Source organism: Limulus polyphemus, unplaced genomic scaffold (genome assembly GCF_000517525.1).
Source record: "Limulus polyphemus unplaced genomic scaffold, Limulus_polyphemus-2.1.2 Scaffold5099, whole genome shotgun sequence".
NCBI lineage: Eukaryota > Metazoa > Arthropoda > Merostomata > Xiphosura > Limulidae > Limulus > Limulus polyphemus.
Window position 1 is genome coordinate 22115 of NW_013670709.1, and position 21223 is coordinate 43337.

At 31.7% G+C, this 21223-nt stretch overlaps 2 protein-coding genes across 2 annotated transcripts in view; one reads left to right on the top strand and one right to left on the bottom strand.

Moving 5' to 3' along the window:
* Nucleotides 1–1271: 1271 nt before the first annotated feature.
* LOC106472123 lies at nucleotides 1272–12331 on the top strand. The gene is made up of 4 exons (XM_013932749.2): nucleotides 1272–1562; nucleotides 7143–7244; nucleotides 9504–9560; nucleotides 12051–12331. Exons 1-4 carry the CDS (start codon nucleotides 1299–1301, stop codon nucleotides 12144–12146), a joined length of 519 nt encoding a protein of 172 aa, XP_013788203.1. The 5' UTR covers nucleotides 1272–1298; the 3' UTR covers nucleotides 12147–12331.
* Nucleotides 12332–13710: 1379 nt separating this feature from the next.
* The window catches only part of LOC106472124 (sorting nexin-7-like), a 34007-nt gene continuing 26494 nt past the window's right edge, over nucleotides 13711–21223 (bottom strand). Inside the window, 2 exon segments of the mRNA XM_013932751.2 lie at nucleotides 13711–17305; nucleotides 19664–19816. Coding sequence (XP_013788205.2) covers nucleotides 17213–17305; nucleotides 19664–19816 — 246 coding nt within the window. The 3' untranslated portion in view covers nucleotides 13711–17212.

The following is a 21223-nucleotide window of genomic DNA, read 5'->3' on the forward strand; positions in this document are numbered from 1 at the left end:
TTTCTCCTCCAACCACTGCTATAGTCTCTCTTCTTGTTTCTTTTCTCATCCTTCTTGTTTCTTTTCTCGTTCTTCTTGTTTCTTTTCTTTTTTCCTCCAACAATTGTTGTAATCTCTCTTCTTGTTTCTTTTCTTTTTCCTCCAACAACTGCTGTAATCTCTCTTCTTGTTTCTTTTATTTTTTCCTCCAACAACTGCTGTAATCTCTCTTCTTGTTTCTTTTATTTTTTCCTCCAACAACTGCTGTAATCTCTCTTCTTGTTTCTTTTGCTGTTCTTGTATTGCCACCATCAAATCTGCTAAGCTGTAGTTTGATTTGCCACCTCTGGTTTCCATCTTCTTCTTCTTCTTTTTTGTTTGTCCCAGTCTCTGACACCAATTTGTTACGTCTCTCTTCATTTGATAATTTCCCGTAAAAATTCTTCCCGTGGAACTTCATCGATACAAGCCCTTTCTTAAATAAATCTAGTTTATTCTTCCTCAATTCTACTTTGCAATACACAGAATTTCCACAGTCACTTTAACTTAAACACACGCTATAATTCACAACGATTTACACACTTTTCTTACAGCTTGACTCGATTATCTGTCTCTATGTCCTTGTCTGCTATTAAATTATCTCCGCTTTATTTGCCGGGCTTATATACAAAAATAGAGGACGTCTGGCAAATACTAGAACATTCGTGATGTTCCCCGATTCTTCTAGAAACTCATGACGAGTTACCAGCGTCACTTGACTTCCGCTGTCGTAACAATATTATCAACTTCTGAGGATAACAAAGGAACAAGCCTGTCATGGCATGGTTATTAGGGCACTCGACTTGCAATCTGCAGGTAACGGGTTCGAATTCCCGTCACAGGTTTAAAATATAACCGTGAATCTCACTATTCCTTCGTAAAAGAGTAGCCAAGAGTTGATTCTATGTAGTGTTGACTAGCTGCCTTCCCTCTAGTCTATTACTGGTAAATTAGGGAAACAAATGTAACTTGAAACAAAATCAATTTAATGTTTTTTTCGAACACTTGGTGAAACCTAAATATATTCAGAGCACAAAGAAAAAACTGAAAATAATTATCTAATACTATAAGAAGATAGAAACTTAAGGTATATTTAAATAGCACACCATGTAGAAAAAATCCCCAAAAAAAAACGTTTTAAGAAACTGAAAATAGGCTTAGAAAAATTCTGGTTGATTTATTCAGATATTATTCAAATTTCAACTTGAAAAACATCCCAGCTGGGATTGAGACAAACATATTCTTATAGGTGACGCTTTAATAGTAATTATTGTCGCAAAATGGCACCAACAGGTCCGAGTACTGATACTGGTGGTGTAAAACCCGTTAGTATTGAAGGTCGTTTTTCCCATGAAAGACAACGGTTGTCAGGTGAATATACTGATGCAGATAGAGAATGGCGCAAGAAATGGTTAAAAGATCAAGAACTTTCGCCTAATGAACCCCGACGTGTTCCTGAGTTGGAAAGAGAGCTGAGGAATCCTATAAGGCGGTTTTATTCCAAGCCATGGAATGCCCTCGAGTCGATTCTTGCACCAGCAATCGTACGACACTTTGCATTAGTTGTATTAATAATAATAATAATCCTTTTTTTGTTTAGCATCTGTTGTAGAAGTTAGATTGAAAAATCAGGTCATTGTTTTTTCATGTCTTATTAACACTTTACCAAGTATTTATCTACACCACAGTCTACAGTATCAGTAGTGTGTCAGAGCTACTTTGCGCAACGGCAAAGTTCCAAGAAAGAGTAGTGCATCACGTAAACTAATCTAACAGTAAGAAGTTCTATAAAATTTACCATTGAAAAATTCGTTGATTGCTGTGTGGCATGCTGTTTCAGTTTTACAATTTTTGTGGATTATGTATGTAAAGTATAATAATTTTGAATATTTTAATATTTATTAAATTTCTAAATACGCTTAAATATAGTATTAAACTTATAATAGTTATATTGCAAGGAAACGGTATATTTGAGTCGATTTCTTAGTATTATATGAAAGGATAAAACAAACTACAAATGTAGAATAAATATAATATTCAGAAATATAGCTGTACACATTTTTTGCTAACATTAAGAGAAGGCACACACTGTTTTCTTGCATGGAGTTAACTTTGTGCAGTGGCCATTTTCAAAGGGTTTTATACTGAAGCCAGTGCATGTCCAATAGTTAAAGGTAGAAACTCTTAGTCTTTTTGCTAAAATAGGAATTTATCAAACAGAGGAACTTTGGGAGGTATTTTGGTGTGTTTTGAATTTTGCACAAAGCTATACTAGGGCTATATGTACTAGCCATCCCTCATTTAGCAGTTATAGACTAGAGGGAAGGCAGCTAGTCAACACCACTCACCACTAACTCTTGGGCTTCTCTTCTACCCAAAAATAGTGGGATTGACCATCACATTATAACACCTCCACAGCTGAAAGGGCGAGCATGTTTCGTGTGATGGGGATTTGAACCTGCGACTTTCAGATTGTGATTCAAACTCCGTAACCACCAGGTCTAGTTGGGGAAGTTGTAAATGTGAGATCATTATATGAAATATCTAAATTAGAATTTTTTACATCATCCAATGTAAAGGATATTTCGTTACTTGAGCATGTAGTAAGTGTATAATTTTGTACCAAAAGTTTTCTTTTGAATTAGATGTGTTAAGTTGCATTTAATAAATTGATGTATGCTACTAAAATTTAGCTGTTGTAGCATTGTGCAAAATATTTTGGATGGTTTTCTGATCCACAGTAATTTTATAAGTTTTTCCAAATGTAAATTTTAGGTTTAAGTCAATGAGTATTGAGAACATATGAGTTTTATTAAATTCTATTTGTTAATAATTGCATGAATATAGTGTTTAATGTTCAACAAAAAAAAATACTAGTATCTCAAGTTCTGAAGAGAGACAAAAAATATTGTTACGTCTCTGTTTGTTTGTTAATTTTCCGTAGAAATTCTTTCTGAGAAACTTCAGCGATACAAGTCCTTTCTTAAATAAAACTAGTTTATTCTTTCTTGTTACAAACTTTGTAATACACTTAATTTCCACAGTCACTTTAACTTAAACACGCGCTATAATTCACAATGATTCACGACGCTTTACTTACAGCGCCTACCTCCCACTTGACTCAACTATCTGTGTCTATATCTTCAATCTCTCTATCTGTGATTCCAATTCCGATTAATTATCTCCCATTATCTGGCGCGCTTATATACAGGAATAGAGGGCATCTAGCAAATACTGAATTAATCGTGATGTTCCCCGATCCTTCTAGAAAATCATCACGTGTTACCAGCATCGCGTGACTTCCGCTGTCATAACAATATTCATGTGAACCTGAAAAAATTCAAAATAATATATTTTCTGTTCAGTATGAAGGATCATTTTATAAACCCATTTATGGGGTAATTTTTTAAACTAAAGGGTATGGATGAAATTTCAAGATCACCTTACAGGAAATATCCAGAAAAAATTCAAGTTAAATATAGCTTTCTACATATATAAATCTGTCCAACAAATTTTGAAACAAAGAAATTAATTGAAGTTTAGTACTGAAAGAGAATTATACTATCAAATAACAAGTTTGCATCTAGACTTTCTAAATTTAAACTTGTTACACATAAAATTTTGGTTTATACAAATATCTGAATCTTTTCATTCTGCCAAACAAACATATTGACCCTATAAAGACTATTAAATTTTTTCACTGCACTTTATAGAAAACAAGTTCAGAACTAAGTTGTTTTCTTTTTGTAGCTTAATTCTGACTTGAACCAAGTATAATTTCATTAGCTAACCTCTGCACTCATTCTGATATGTTGACTTTCTTCTTGTAGTAAAGGAACAATATCAGCCAGATCCTGGATCAGTGCACAAGCTTTCTTGCTTTAAAAATTAAATTCCTTTAAATAGGACAAAGAATTTTATTTTTTCACTTTCTAGATACTTGGCTGAAGATTTTAAAATTTAACAAACAGTTACTTCTAAATAATTCTCATTTTCCATGACACTAATGCTCCCATTATACAAGAAACAAGTATTTGCCAAATTATCATACCACCAATTACATAAATATACACTTCTCAGCATTGAAACTTCGTAGGTCATATATATCGTACAGAATAATTGTTTAAAAAAATATTTCAAGAAAATATATATAAAATGAAACATAATTCAAATATCAAGTAATTTATTTGTTTTTCAAGCTTAGCAGGTAATGTATTTCAGCAGTGAGTAACTGATAGAAGGAATTGTATTCAAAAGTTTTTCTCTCTCTACATTTTCCACACAGAATGGTATGCCCTAGTGGTTAGCATGCTTGGACTGTGAACCCGAGTGTTCATTGTTTGTTTCTATATAAACTTAAACAGCAATTTAGGGCTGTAAGTGAGCTATAAGAGTGGGAGTCAAATCCCACTATTATGTCAGACAAGAGTTAGTAGTGGGTACTCTTGTCTAGCTGCCTTCTCTCTTGATTTATTAGTTCTAAAATAAGGATGGATATATGCAGATAGTCTTTTGTGTAGTTTTGTTTCAAATATGTATATAAACTTGCACCTTTTTGTTAGCAAAAATTCTTAAATTAATAAACCTTTTAATCACTGTTTTATCAGACTTGATGGTCTGTCAGATCAAATGGTGTTTTCAGTTTTTACATTCAGTTAAAATAGCAGAAATTCTTAGGTTAAGCTGAACTAACTATTTGGTATTATATGTATATGTTTACATATACTTTTATAAATTATATCAAGTAGTATGTTTTCCAGGTTGAATATTTAGTGCTGCATTTTGTGCATTGAAGGTTCAGTAATTCTCCATAGGATATCAAAAGTTGACTCCTGTATTCCTATCGGAAAGTCTTCATAAGCTCTTGCTTATTAAACTAATATATATATATATATATATATATATCATGAACCACTACAGTGGTTCATGATAGGTCTCACCCATTTGTTCTTCTTTTATTATTATTTAATATTGTTCCACCAGCTTACAGCAAAAATACGTGTGAGTATTGTAATAAAACCTTGGCAGTATTACTAGATGCATCATTGTGCATTGTATAGGATGGTTTTTAAGTTTATTTGACTACCTAGCAAATAACAGTGGCTTTATAACTGTTGATACCCAATTGTTTTAATGTAGTCTGTGGTTTATTTGGAGACTCGTAATCTATTACATATAGCTGTGTGCAGGTTGTTGATGTTTATATGGCAGGCATGACATGCACCACAGCGATTATTAACTTATTGTTGCAACTGTATTGATGTTGTGTATCATTTGTTTATGTATAGGGTTCCTATCTTTTCGGACAAGATGCTGCTGTCAGGATCACAGTTTTTTTACCTCTGCGTGATCAATTTTGACTATGTTACAAAAACATAATACAAATGTCTAGGCCATCTCCAACAACAGAAAGCTTTAAGCTATAGTTTAAAAGATAGCACCGGAATCACGGGATGGCTGATAATTTTTGAATTAAGCCAACTCTGCATGATTGCAAATTTTATAGATACTGCACATACAGTAGCTATCATTAAAACTGACTATAAGGAGTAGCAAGAATCATGCAAGCAGGAAATGGTAATTCTAGCCAAAAGTGAAGCAGAAATATTTTAGCCGTATATTTTATTTAGAAAATATATAGTTTGAGATAGAGTATGCAGCAGTGATGGCTCACCAGAGTTTAGGGTCGTCACAGTGCTAGGAGGTCTGTAGAAGTGTCCATCAATAATAGAGGAGGAAAAAGGTATGTTAATATAATTAATTTGTAAATTGTTAATTATCACATTTTCGACATTGTAGAGTGTGAAAAATGTCACTCTAATGGGAAATCTGGCCAGCTGCAGCAAAAATGTGACCAGCCTTACTATTGCCAGCAGAGAGGAGGAAGAGGGAAATATAACAACTATAAGAAATATTACGAATGCTTATTTCAATATACATGCTATCTATCTATCTATATATATATAAATATACATGCTATATATATATATACAGCTTTACAACTTAGAAAAAACTGTGTAACTACTAGCCAACATACTTTGCATGTGCATGCATGTATAAAACTCATGCAGTTACAAAATCCAGTCCATGCATCATTGTAGTATAGTTCAGTAGTCCTTCCAAACCAGTTTTCACAGACTTCCCATATAGCTACATGGTATAAATGTAGTAGCCAGGGGTTGAAATATTACATTTCTGCATTCCAGAAGAATTTAACTTTGCTTGAGGAATATTATAGTTGAATACATGGTCTATCCTTATTTCTTTAGTTATGACCAATGAAAGTGAACGTATTGCATGGATTAGATAAAAAAACAATTCATGAGGAAATGCAAATTTACACGAAAGAATGTAATCTTCCTGATGCTTTCCCTTGAGTGAATATAATTTTATTTCATTATTTCTATCCCTGGTAGCCATATATATATTGATCATCATGCTTCACAGTGATCATACATGCAGTACCACAATCAGTGATAGACATTTGTATAAATGTATAGTGCAACAGTTTAATACAGAAGTGTGATGCGTACTAAGTAAAGGTTACACATTTATTTAAGTACCAGATAGTTTTTACTGTGATTTGGCTTATGAAATATAACTGTTAAGTTCCAGCATTATTATTATATACATTTAATTTACATAATGATCTATTTGCAACATTTTAAGTTTTTTAAGTTGAAGTTGTTTTTTTCTCATATATGAATAAATTGTGTAAAATGTAAGTCAAATTTAAAAAATGAGCTAGAGATTTGATAATAGTAATTGTCAAAATGTAACCAATATTTTTTTCATATCAATTGATCTTGTATGTAAACAAGTAAAATACATTCATATGCTGTTGATTGTGATTATCGTATGTTATTAAATATAAAATATTTAACTTTTGGCAAGTGTGAGCTTTCTTTAAGTTGTTGTAATAAATAATTATAAACTATTAATTTGCAATAAAAGTTTGAATAATGTAATTGTACATTTAATCTTCATGTAATTATTGTTTCTCTGTAAAAAAAAAAAAAATTAATGCAAGTTCTCTTGCTTCAGAGCTCATTCTTAGATATAACAATTTTTATGTGAATTCTGATAACCTATTATTCAGTATTTCTAACGTTATTATTTTTTAGGGACCTTCAAAAGCATGGTTTATACGTTTCTGGCTTCCAAAATCCTTGATGGCTCTCACCACTATTTATGCTGGGTACTACTACCTGAAGTACAATTCAAATGTAAGCATGTGCTTATGTACAACAAATGTTTCTTTAACCCTTTCGAGACGGGTCACAGGTGAAAGGCCATGTCATCTCGTTTGTTGACTCGCATTCAAAATTTTATTGAACTACTATTTCATGAAGTTATGTCAACAACTTTGTTATCAAACTGTAGATTATAATTCAAATTTTAGTACTATACGTTATTAAATTTCTTAATTTAAAAGTAAATATTAAAAAACACAGATAAAAATCGATTTTTGTGTGTCATGTGGTATGTTGAACGCAGCACTGGTTCAAATTAAATGTTTGTGATGTCAAAATACTAAGTCTATAGTTTTGTACAAATTAGACACTCAAATTACCGATATTGACAAGCTAGAATATAAAATAAGAACATCTTATCTTTTCTATTTGCTAAGATGTTGCTCACATAATAAATAAAAGACATTGGTGCCCCACCCACCTCTTTACATTTTTGGAAACACTCCATAATATATGCTTACTTCTATATATGACATGAATAACCAATCGAAAGCTCAGAATGTCCTCCTAGTGGTACCAAAATTGACAAAGAAATGTATGGTAAGTTATATACTGATACAGAATGCTTAAAAACTGTTTAATACTGGAAGTAGACAAAGTACAAGTGGTTTAATTAGTAATCCCATTCTGAAGAGATCATGTGTGGTAAAACAAAAACTTAGTAATGCAGAGGTTGATTAAGTTATATTAAAACGTTTTATAGCCCATGTTGCTATGTTGGGTCATACTCTACCTCAGCCTTGCAGCATTGTTTTCATTGCAGAGGGCTTCTTGTTAAGTTTGTTGTGTCTGAAACGCATCACTCCTACCTGCTTGCTTTTCATACTCTGTATGGTATACAAAGATGAATGTTTCCCTGCACCTGCTTCAGTAGGTTGGTTACAGAGAAATCCATTGGTGCTGCTCTTGACTGGTATGTCTTCATATGGAATAGCACATGGATACCTATTTTATTCTCCAGCTACATGAAGTATGCAAAGTTGAATAGATATGTCATGTAAGCAGTTTATTTGAATGGGATTTGTGTTACTTTTCCAGACAGATCCATCTTGATTATTTTGCATACTATTGCCTGGATTATGTGTGTGGCTTTTGCTACTGGCCTTTGTGCTTGTGGATTTTCACCTATTACAAGATACCACACTTTTCTTATCATGACTGGGGTATGATTTGTTGCAGATCTCTTGTTTTTTTTATGTTGGTGATGCCATATGGTGGGAGAAATGTTCCAAAAAAAGTTAATTTCTCTCATGGGAAAGTAATTTTTTTGTTTACTTTCCCTCACATTTTAATGTTTTCCCCTCGAAAAATATGATTGTGGAAAATCAACTAAGAAAATTTAATTCCCTTGAACTAAATAGATTTTCCTCAATTTTGACCCAATAGTATTATATAAATCTGGTAAAATGATAAAATTATTTATTTATATTTGCCTTGAAATGAAAACTTAAAAAATAATCCAGTGATTACCACACATTTTAAATTGCAACTCTGATAATTAAAGAACATGTAAGAGAATAGAAAAACAAGGTTGTTATGGTTTGGATAATCTCTGTATAGGTGAGGAATATTGACATTTTGGTTTGATTTCCCACAAATTTATGGGAAATGAGCAATAGCTTGGTGATTTCCCATACAGAATATCAAGTCTTTCTGCTAATTTTCCCCTAATGAAACTTAATTTCCTCAGGAAACTGGGAAGTGTAAATTTTGACCCTTGCATTATGATCTGAGTTTATGAATATTTTGTGTAAAAATAGGCTGTTACGTACCCATCTCAAAAATCAGCAATTTTCAGTGGTATCACTCTGTTTATGAAACTGCAAACAATGTCAAAAAGTAGTTCTGATACATTCCATTCTACTACAATTTTATATAATTTGTGGTTGTCATGTGACTTGCTGATTTGCATATTCAAAATCATTTTAATATGATGTATCATCTATCTGTATAACTAGTGAGGAATTCAAGATAGAATTGCCATTTACTGGTCAAGTGAAAATATTGGATTTTAAAGTGAGATTTGATAGGGTTTGATATAGAATCTACATTTACTGATTAAGTGATAATATTCTTGTACAGTAGTGTTTCTTTATATTTTAATGTACTTTAAACATAAATATGACTTGTATGTATGTAATAGTTATTTGTGAAAGTGTTTGTTAGGTATTTTCATGTAATGCAATACTGAATAGAATTCTCACTGTGTTAATACATGTTCTCTTTTTAAAGGATTGGACAAAGCATGGAAGTGTGTATTACTATTCCACACGCAGAGCTGTTGTCCCTGTAAGTTTATTAAATATTAATTTATTCATATTTAAAAAGTAATACAGGCCTTCGATGGTTTTATTGTCTTGAAATTTTTACATGTTTTACAGTAATTCCTGTATGCTGAATCCGAAAGTGATATCCATTTTTCTCCATCACGTACATAAAAGAAAGACCACAACACATAGTTTTGAGACTAAAAGACATAGATTTCACACAAAAAATCAGGATTAATGAGGATGCATATTTGTTTGACATCAGTGTTCTTCCATTTTCTTAAGTTTGTTTGTATTTTTATTAACAAACATAATAATAATAATAAATGTTCATTGTCGTAAACTAAATAATAATAATAATAATTGTTTTTTCTTCTTCCCAATTTGTAAAAAATCCTTACGTCATAGAAAAAAAATGAATGTTGTATTCAAAATCTATGCAGTTGAATTATGGAAAATCCATTATTAAAACCAAAACAACTTTTATGAAGTTTAAATTTGCAGGCATGTTGTAATTAGTTTATGTATTTATGTAGTTAGCTCATAAAAAATTATATAAAGACAGCCCATATTTTAAAATATTTAAAGAATATAGTGAAAATGGATAATACATTGATATCTTAAAATTTTAATTATTACTTTCTGGATTGAAAAGAAATGCAGATACTAGCTGTTTTTATGCGTCTATTAAACCCAGTTTGAGCAGTCATTTATGTCTTGTCATATGGGTAATCAGTACTAAAATTTTCATGGCTTAACATTGGGGCTGAAATTTGAAAATTTCCAAAACCTGTATTTAGAATGTTGTTTTGAGTTGCTCCTGAAATGTAAGTACTAATGTTGACTTTCCAAGTAAATCAGTTCAGTCAGTCCCTTAATCTTTTTTTGATCCTCCTCACAACTCTTCCAAAATTTTCTTCCTTGTTAACCCTTTCCATATGGGTAGGGGTCAGTGTGCACTCATCATGTTTTTTAGACTTACATTCAAAATTTTATTAAACCACTATTCTATGAATGTATATCAATAAATTTGGAATCAAACTGTAATTTATAATTCAAATTTTAGTAAACATTATTTAATTTCTAAATTCAAAGGTATTAAAAAACAATAGCTAAATATCACTTTTTGTGTGTCATATGGTACATTGTCTCTATTTTTGCTCAGATCTTATGACTCCCACAATACAGTCAAACCTTGATTATCTGGACTTTTCTTTCTGGTCTGAGTTTGTTCATGAATATTAATAAACCATGATTGTGGAAACTCCTAGCAACAAAAATTATGCACCAGAAGAGATGAAGCAAAGTTCATATTGGAAACAATGATCATCGGAGAGTTCGTGAGGCACCCAAACACATTCTTTATGGAGTTTCCCATATTCCTTAGATGTTTACGTATTGCTTCATGAGAGACTTGCAATTTCAGGGCCATTTCACAAGTGTGTTGCCTTGGGTTAGACTTAACAAGCATCAATATCAATTCCAACATGTTGGCCCCTGCCATTACAGTTTTTAAGGCTTAAGTTACCTGAACAAAATTTGCTGAACCATTGTTGACACGAACTTTCAAAACATTTCCATAAACTTCTTTGATAGTCTTTGTGGCTACAGCGACATTGTTTCCTTTCCCGTATTCATACAGCATTACATGCCAAATGTGTGTCTCGTCATGTCCCATCACTATAAGGGTTTAGAGTATACTAAACTTTCCACATTATATACAGGCTACGCTAACGTGATGTTTAGGTGGTTAATTTAACTGTTATACATGATGTACGTTTTTTGGGGGTTGTTTAATGAAAGTATTCCAAAACGTGACATTAATTTCTTGACGACCTAATAACTATAAGATATTAAGGTATGAAACCATTGTAAGTGCTATTATGGATAAAGTAGCCAACAATACTAGTGGCAGTTACATCTACCTGATGATGACAACTGCACACCAATTTCATTTCAAAATAACCACTGTTAGATAATAGTGTAAAATGAGCTCTTTCTAATCATAATAAACATGTATGTCAAGTAAGTACATGTGGCTAGTAAATCTCAAGGCTATTTACAGAAGGTGAGAATGGCACCCATCAAGGGTTGGCAGAATTTATTACTTTTTTCTACTGGATTCAGCCAAAGAACTTTGAAACTTAATTGTCAATACGGCAAGTAAATATAGTTATTTTCTAGACATACATAGTTTTGTTGTCACATGACCCACAAGCTATGAAAAATCTCAACTTATCCAGTTGCTATTTTGAATCAGATAACACCAGTCATGTAGGAAGTTTAAGTTTTTTTTAAGGTTTCTTTTGAAATAAGGGCATTAAAACTTGGATAATATAAAACTTTGAATTATAATGCACTTGATAATAATAATTTCATTAAAATACATTAATCCTAACGTGGTTTAATTAAATTTAAAAAGTGCATTGTAATTATAGGGATAAAATGCAGGTTATTTATGTTTTGCAAGTGCTTTTATTTAATCATCCATATTTATGTTGACAAATTTCAGGGAGACTCTGAATATCCTCAAGCACGAACAAGAACAGAACCAGCAGATTATGCTGACCGTGGTTTCAAAGCTAGAAAAGTCTTCAGAGATATTTAAAAGCTTAGTTGTTTTAGTATAGTTTGTATGGATAATTATATGCTACAATAATTAGTAACTATAAGTTTATAAAAGTTAGTATCATGTACTGTAGCAGAAGTTCATTACGTTGTATTGTAACACACATACAAATCTGAGTGTTACTTTAGATGTAATAAAAGTATCTGTAAACTGTTCATAAATTAGGAAGGTTTGTTATCTGACTCCAGACATTTCACATGCAGAGTTTTGTTACTATGGACATAGTTAGGCTAATTTGAATTATTTTCCTACTAAAATGAACTTGTTTTATATTAAACAAATTTTCTTACTAAATCTTCTGAAGTGTTTTAACCCTATCCAAATTGATGAGCACCTCTCGGGTGTTGAATGCATACTTCAATGTCAAGTTTCAAAATTTAAGTAAAAATAATAATTTTGTGTTTAGAATTAGTTTAAACTAATACTTTCTCATCTTGTAACATTTACATAGGGTAACTTGCAAATTTCCATTTCTGCACAGCTCCAAATACTCTTGCTTCTAAACATTGCACTTCATCAATTTATTTTAGAATTTTCTAGCCTATCCCAAAACATAGGTGTATATTTACTAAGTAACTATCATTCATTGAGAATATAATTTTCAAAGTTTTGCTTCTAGCATGACTTTTCTTCCATATCTCTGATTTTATTAGACTTTCTAATGCTCACACCCTTTTATGACAACACAGCATGTGATCTGGAAAAAAAAACCCAAAAACTAATGAATCTGTGCTTTGCAATGTAAAATAAAAAATAGTGATTTAAGAAATAATTTATGGTTTATGGGAAAGTGATTAGCTGCAGTTTCCACAAAGAAGTTTTTTATACTTTGTGTAGACATTCTATTCATTTCTGAAAATGTTTTTATGCTAAATTATATTTGATTGAAAGCTATGCAAATTTTCTTCTATGACAAGATGCCAGGTATGCCTAGTTAGGAACAGAGAGTACAGTAGGCAACATAATGTTCTAATGACTCAAATCCTAATTTATTGAATTTTATTGTTAAGTTTGTTGTATTCAAACAACATACATAAAAGAACTTATTGAAAAGAAGCTATATTTAATAAACAAATTGATATCTACTAAGTATATTGTTAGCTAGCTGACCTTCTACCGCTGTGAAAGGTCATTGGTTATTAATAAATCGTTCAGTTCTCGCAACTTTTAAAATTTGTATCCTGAAGTGTTGACTGCTAAAATTGGTAAAATAAAATAAATATGTTAATGAATATCAATGAAGTTAAAACTGTGTGCATGTGTATATGGAAATTCCTATCAACAATAAAAAGTATTTTAAATTCTAAAAAACTAAGCCCCTCAGCATTTTAAAAATTTTACAATAAAATCATAAATTTTAAAGCCAAAATTAGACACTATCAAGTTTTTTACTAAGTTTCATGCAAACTTGGTTCAGTATTTCTGCTGTGAGAAGGGAAGAAAATTAAGGTATGTCTTATGAACTTGGGTCTAAAACATATTGTGAATCTCTGGAGGTACTTTATGTTTGTTGTTGGTTATAAATATTTCAAAATTTGTGATAGTTGAGTACTTCTTTTTATTAGAAATAACTAAAAGAAATACATGTAAGCACTGAAATTTGCAGTAACTCCAAATGCACACAACATTTACAAAACAGTACTTCAAAAAAAAAGAAAGAAAGAAAAAGTTACAACGTACCAATAACCGAATTTGTATGCAAAGGCTTCACACAATTTAAAGTCATGTTACCTGGTTTAAAGTTTTAAATTTAACCTCATAATACAAACAAAATCATCCTGCCAATTGAACAATACAAACCACAGTTTTCATATGGAATTAAGCCTTTCACTGACAGTTGAATATAATTATTTACTTGAGAATATATCAACCTACAGGAAATACTCAATTTACACTAACTAGTACAGCTTTCTAAATCTAGTTAAACATACTGGAACTTTACAGAATTAAGCTTGTGGGCAGTGTACACAACATTATTGAATTTGTAATTATTACTTAAATAATGTGCAGAAAAAAGAAGTTACGCTTTCTTGGAAGCAAAAGTCAGTGGACTATAAATAATGTAGCCACAAAATTGTATCTGGTCCAAAACTGATCATGTGATTTTTTTTCAGTTAAATGAATTATTGTTATGAAGCTTTTGATATCTGTACGAGTATAGTTAAACTTCTGAACTATTTCATTCAATTAAAGCATATTTCAAAGTTGACCTTTTCCCTTTGCAATAACTTTGAGTTTATTGAATAATTATCTTTCTTTGTTCCATTTGCACAATTGAAATGCAACACTATACAATTAAAAATCCCAAGTTTAACTGTTTAGAATTACTTAGCCTTAATTATTATTGGCAAGTTAAATGTTATTTACATTTTATTTAATTAAAATCTTAGATTTCAGAGTTTTAACCAGTTATGTAAAAAAATTGTCAGTTATTTGTATCATAATGTATGACTAAAGATACAGTATATTTTACTTAGCATTAATAAACTCCACTGAAACCACAGATTCATAAAAAAAAAAAAAAAAAGTCGTGATTATCCTGTATAGTTGTATGAAAAACACTAAGACTAGATGCTAACCATAAAGCAAGCACTTAAATTATTTTCTATGGAATCTTGAAAGCACTGTTATGAAAAACAACTTTACGTAGCTGTTTTATCAATTATGTACATAACTTCATTACATTAACAGAAACATTTTATACTGGTGTCAGGTCAACCACAAATATGAAGTAATAAAATTATAAATTCTTAGTTAACGATGTATTAATAAGTATCATTTAGGCCTTTACTCTTTCTTGGGAAGGTGTTAAGTTAGAGGTCTCCATGTTTTAACTATTGTTTTGATTCTACACATTTCTTAAGTATTGTGAACACATTCATGATTTATAATTTTCATTATATCAAGAATCATTATGCTACAATGCAAGGGCTTAGTTTGATTATATGTTTTGAAGACTATTTAAGTGCTCTTAGTCCTAACATATATTTTCTTGCTCTAGGCTACAATACAAGAGTATTAACCAGCTCTCGTATTCAATTTATGATAAAGTTGCTATTAAAAGTCTGTACACCCTGCCATAAAATAAAAAATAGTTCTGGAGGTTCTTAACATAAAATATTGAGTAAATATAAAAAAATCACAATGTCACTTTGAAAGTCTTTTAACTATCTTAATTTTCTCGGCAAAAAATATGCACAGCTTTAGCGTTAAAATTTAATTTGTAATAATTTTTTAAATACTGTGCAAAAAAAGAAATTATATTTATTATCTTACTAATATTACATTATGATATTGTATGCAAAACTGTTCATATTCATAATTTATTTTGTTCATCTTAAATTATGATGTAACATGTCAACCTGTTCATAACCATGGTAATTTTCTTCATTTTTTTTTTAAAGTACCAAGTATCAATAGTTAATTCTGTATTATACTATTTTACAATTATGATATATATTTCATCTGACCAACATCATGTGTCACTATTCTCAGTCAAGGCTACTTTCTTCATTTGACTAACTACCAGTAGGCCACTATTGAAGAAAATTGAATCATGCATACTCATTTAATTACTTTGTATAATTTAATTAGACCAGTAAGTAGGAGTATTATGCTGTTTACACTTACATTATATTTTCATTATGTACCTTATTTCCTGTAAAACTACTAAAGTGGTCATATTTGTTATTTACTAATATTACCTTATATCATTCCATTAGGCCACTAAGAATTTTAAACTTTTATTATTTATGATTTTTTTATCACTTTATTCCATTAAAACACATAAGTAACAGTACTAACATCCAGGTTTTTTTTTATTTACCCAATCAGTACATAATAATATACAAGTAAAAGTACTTTGCATCTTTTGTAATGTGAAATTTGATACTAGCCGATCTTAACATATTCTTCTAACTTCAAAGTTTGTTAGAATAAATGTTTTCGAAATATTTCCACAGTAAAACAAAAGTTTATACAATTTGTCCAGATATTTATGGTGAATTTAAACTTTTAGCTATTCATAATTATTAAGTTAAGGTATATATTTTTCAAAAAAAGTGTCTAAAAATTACAAAATACAAGCAGCAGTGAATTTTCATCAACAGTTTTTCAAGGTTAATAGTATAAATGAAACTATACTAAAAGAAAGTTGACAGTGAAAACTCATTATGAATTGCTACAAATCTGGTGTCTGTTCATTTAAGAGTAATTTCCAATGATTATTTTTCAATTATATGGTGCAAATGTTTGAATATTTGTAACATAAAAAGCTTAAAGTTATGAAACTAAGATATTTGTGTTTCAGATCAGATAAATTAGAAATATTAGAACATTGCTTACAATGAAAATAAGAGAGTATTCTAGTCCAACATTTAAAGTTCAAAATGTTTGGTTAGTGGAAAATATAAAAATCCTGATTTAACAATATAGGATGGAGGAGGGGAGACATCACTAAAATACATGTGTAATCGTTTTTAAATTTCTGGTGACATAGATCTAATTTTAATCTATAATATTTTTCAAAATTAAAAACAAAAAGTACTATTAGAATTTACACTTTCTGATGACTTGGTTGTCTCTTGGAATGTATTTTAGTTAATCACTCTAGCTGAAAATTGGTCCAACTACCCACAAAAATATACCCAACAAAACATAATGAAAATTTTATCAAGTACATTTTTTTTTATTGGTAAATTAAGCACAGCTAAGAAAAGTTAACTGAGAAATAAAATAATAATATTACATGTATCTAGCCACCCATTAACAGAAATAAAATAGTAAATGTTTTAAACAAAAATGTTGTCTTGTTATAAATAGCCTAATAAAAACTGATAAGATATGTAACTATTTTATTCATTTTAAACATTTTCATTACATATTTCACTATCATACACCCTTATGCAATGTATTCATCAGGTACTGAAAAAAGGTTCCTGCTTTAGGATATATATGCAACTTTTTCTTTGGACAAAATAAAACCTGTAATGTTAATGATTCTATTTTAATTGGAGATTTTTTGTTAGCAGTATGCACTCTGCTTGTTACAGAGGGTTTTCTGGACTTTCATCACCAGAACCGTGAGATGTAGTTATATTCTTAATGCTTGGAATAGTAGCTTCCCAGGCACCCAAGCACTAGAATAAGGAAAAAAGTTCAATAAATAAATCATGAGGTAGGTTACTATACAACTTACAAGTACTGCCAAATTAAGTACAAATATTTGTATTACTAAATACTATATCAATTTACAATGTTTAGTATTCTTACTTTGGTCCTCAAATCTTTTCTTTACAGGTAAGTGGCAAAAAAAATCATATCTGATAAATACACCACTGAGAAAAGCTGTTACCTTTTAGTAGAATAATAGTTCTCTTGAATGATTAACTCACATGTTAGCATTCTTTGTTTTTGTGCTGCCCTCTATATTCACAATTTTTTGCTTGCCACTAGCCTTGAGTCTCCCACCTAAACATGGTATTGGTATGCTGTAGTATGCAATTGAGCATGCGCCAAAAATGGGAGTGTGACACACCCTCCATACTAATTATTCAATAATCACTTTGAGATTAGCCAAGAAAGAATGCACTTGAAGAGGGGAGGTAGTGTAAAAAGAGGTATCTATTGGAAATACATTTTCAGTGTTAGAAAAAGTTAACTTTAACAATATGATACCTTACCTATCTTCTCACATATTAACTAGAATCCCACAATAAAGTCATGGATAAGCCCCCCCCCCCCCAGAAGAGGAGCAGAAGAGGAGCTCCGAGAGATAAAGAGATGAGGAACTTCCTGCATGGGACAGAAGGGAGATAGGGGGTGAATGTACTTTCTCCTTCCCACACTGCAGATATTTTGGGGAGAAAGGCAAGGTCTGGATAAAGGAGAATATATGAATGATGGAAAAGAATCTGCGAAGCATCTATAGCATATACGTCTGACCATCAATGGTTGCAAGCAAAAAGGAGTAAAGAAATGGGTCTTAAGCAAAAGATGGTACAATGAACAAGAAACTAAAGGTACAAAAAGAGGTAGGGTAAGGGCATGGTAGAATAACATTCAGGTCACAATCAGGAGGGACAGGGATGATGAAGAAGGCAAAAGGACAGGCAAGAGAATACACGACCAGAACAGGAAAATCAGAAAGTATTCAACAGTGCCAAGCAGTGGTCGAAAATGATAAGCCTTGGTCAAACAACCAAGTGAAAACCTCAGAAAGGTGGGGAACAGAAGGACAGGAAGGGGAGAAGCCATGATGCAGAGACCAACTATCAAAAATGCACCATTTATGTTGATATACAAAAAGAGATGAAGAACAAATGGAAGGAGAAAGGAAGGTTACATGTGAAGAGTCTGGAGCATCTTACAAGGGACGAGATAAACCCATTGCATGAAGACAGAATGCAGATACTACTGGATGTGAGCGATGGGGAGGAATGTGATTGAAGGAGGAGGGATTGTGAGAGAGGAAGATGAAGAGAGGACTATAAAAGGTTCAACAGAGGAAAACATTGCTGAGCTGGCCAATACAAAGCAATCAGGGGGACTCAACACAGAGTGATCTGAATAAGAGAAAGCACCTAGAGAAGAAGACGAATAGGAGGGTAGGCATAAAGAAAAGGTTGGACCAGTTCTGACTGAATGCATCCACAGCAAGAGCTGCACTAGGAGGATTTGTCGCATGCTCATTTGTATGCTACAGTGCAGCAAAACCACGTGAGTTTAGATGAGAGTCTCAAGACTGGTGGTGAGCAAGACATTATGCATTTTGAGGGCAACACAAAATCTAGGAAAGCTAATATGTGAAAAGAGGTATGGCATCGTATCAGAATTTTGAATTTCTTTATCCATAGGTTCAAAACATGTACAAGTCAGGAGTAAATTACATTGCATTTAATGATAAGTTTATTTTGAGATATCTTAAATTACTAAAAAAAAAAAAAAATCAGTTTCATTTCAGATCCCAAATTCAATGCAAAATGTTTGAACCCATTCCATATTTAGTGTCTTGTTAAACTCAGCCCTTTCCCTAAATTATCGCAAGACTTATCTTATAATGTAACAATGTTATTTCAATTTCATATTCAACTAAATCAATACCAATGTGATAAGAGTATCTTACTTTCCCATAATGCAACTTTTAAAAGGTAGAACATGAAATTTTGAATAAACTCTACTCTTGATATACCTTCAGATAACAGATACATTTATAGCTGGGATGTTCTTCTTCTTGTAATTTTTGCATATTTAATTTTCAGAAAAGAATAACTTCCCCATTTTTTTTTTATCCATAAAATCGTGTACTACATATCCAGAGTGAATTACACAGACAATAAGTAAAAAATTTTTAGGCTCTATTTAATATTCAAACATTTGATAAACTTTCATGAATATAATGTTAAATTAGAAAATAAAAACTCTCATAATGATACAAAATAAAAATGCTTTTCAAAACTCTTCATATTCAGTATTTCTAGTTTTCATGATGTTCCTACCTTTTCATAATACTGGACCTGCCGATTGGCCATTCCAACAAATAACTGTTTTAACTCTTGTCTTTTTGTTTCCTGCCAGCTCTCTATTTCTCCTTGAAGCTCACTATTGGCTTTCTGGTGACGATGGTTATTTTCATCTACTTGTCTGACCAGCTAATAATAATTATGAAAAAACAATGAAATTTACTTTTTACTAACTTAATAACAGAAGTATTAAGGACATGGATAAATAAATTATTGTACACTATGTGGAGTACTCGTCCATTGGAAGTATGAAATAAAATTAGTTTGTAACAAAGGATGGGAAACTGTGAACTGTTTCTTGTCTACACTAGTGTAGCAGAAGGTCGTGAAACTGTTTCTTGTCTACACTAGTGTAGCAGAAGGTCGTGGAACTGTTTCTTGTCTATACTAGTGTGGCAGAAGGTCGTGGAATTGTTTCTAGTCTACACTAGTTTGGCAAAAGGTCATGGAAAATTTTATTGTCTACTATAAACCGGGTGTAGCAGAAAGTTACGGAACAGTATCTTGTGTGCACAGGTGAAACAGAAAGTTGCGGAACAGTATGTTACTTGCACAGAAGTAACTCCAGTGCAACACTGGTGCATATCAAGAATATTTTTAACTGCCTTTCCTTCTCGACCATCCATGTCTTTTTGCTGCAGCCGCTTATCACTGTCAAGCCTGTTACTGCGAGAGGGAGCATCTAAGCATTTCTTTGCTACAGATTAAACTTTATAAGCGTGTGACAGGATGGCATGAGGGTTGGTTGGACCCCCACCTAATTTCATATTGATAGAATTCTTAAATACAGTATGTCTTTCTTTTCGGTGTTGGTACCTTTATGTATTTTATTCTACTTTTAATGTTTATTATGTTAAGAAAAAAATAGAAAAATTGTCTACACCAGTGTAGCAGAAGGTCGTAGAACTGTTTCTTGTCTACACTAGTGTAACAGAAAGTCGTGGAACTGTTTCTTGTCTACACTAGTGTAGCAGAAGGTCGTGGAATTGTTTCTAGTCTACACTAGTGTGGCAGACGGTAGTGGAACTGTTTCTTTCGACATTAGTGTAACAGAAAGTCGTGGGAAATTGTTCCACGACTTTCTGTTACACTAGTGTAGACAAGAAACAGTTCCACGACCTTCTGCTACACTAGTGTAGAAAGAAACAGTTCCACGACCTTCTGCTACACTAGTGTAGACAAGAAACAGTTCCACGACCTTCTGCCACTCTAATGTAGAAAGAAACAGTTCCACGACCTTCTGATACACTAGGGTAGAAAGAAACAGTTCCACAACCTTCTGCCACACTAGTGTAGACACGAAATTGTTTCACGACTTTCTGTTACACTAATGTCGAAAGAAACAGTACCACTACCGTCTGCCACACTAGTGTAGACTAGAAACAATTCCACGACCTTCTGCTACACTAGTGTAGAAAGAAACAGTTCCTCAACATTCTGCCACACTAGTGTAGACACGAAATCGTTTCACGACTTTCTGTTACACTAATGTCGAAAGAAACAGTTCCACTACCGTCTGCCACACTAGTGTAGACA

Excerpts from the sequence above, each read along its gene's own strand:
- LOC106472123 (XM_013932749.2), top strand. The coding sequence starts at position 1,299 with ATGGCACCAACAGGTCCGAGTACTGATACTGGTGGTGTAAAACCCGTT. Across the intron at positions 1,563-7,142 it reads CGATTCTTGCACCAGCAATC|GGACCTTCAAAAGCATGGTT; the intron begins GTACGACACTTT and ends ATTATTTTTTAG. Across the intron at positions 7,245-9,503 it reads ACCTGAAGTACAATTCAAAT|GATTGGACAAAGCATGGAAG; the intron begins GTAAGCATGTGC and ends CTCTTTTTAAAG.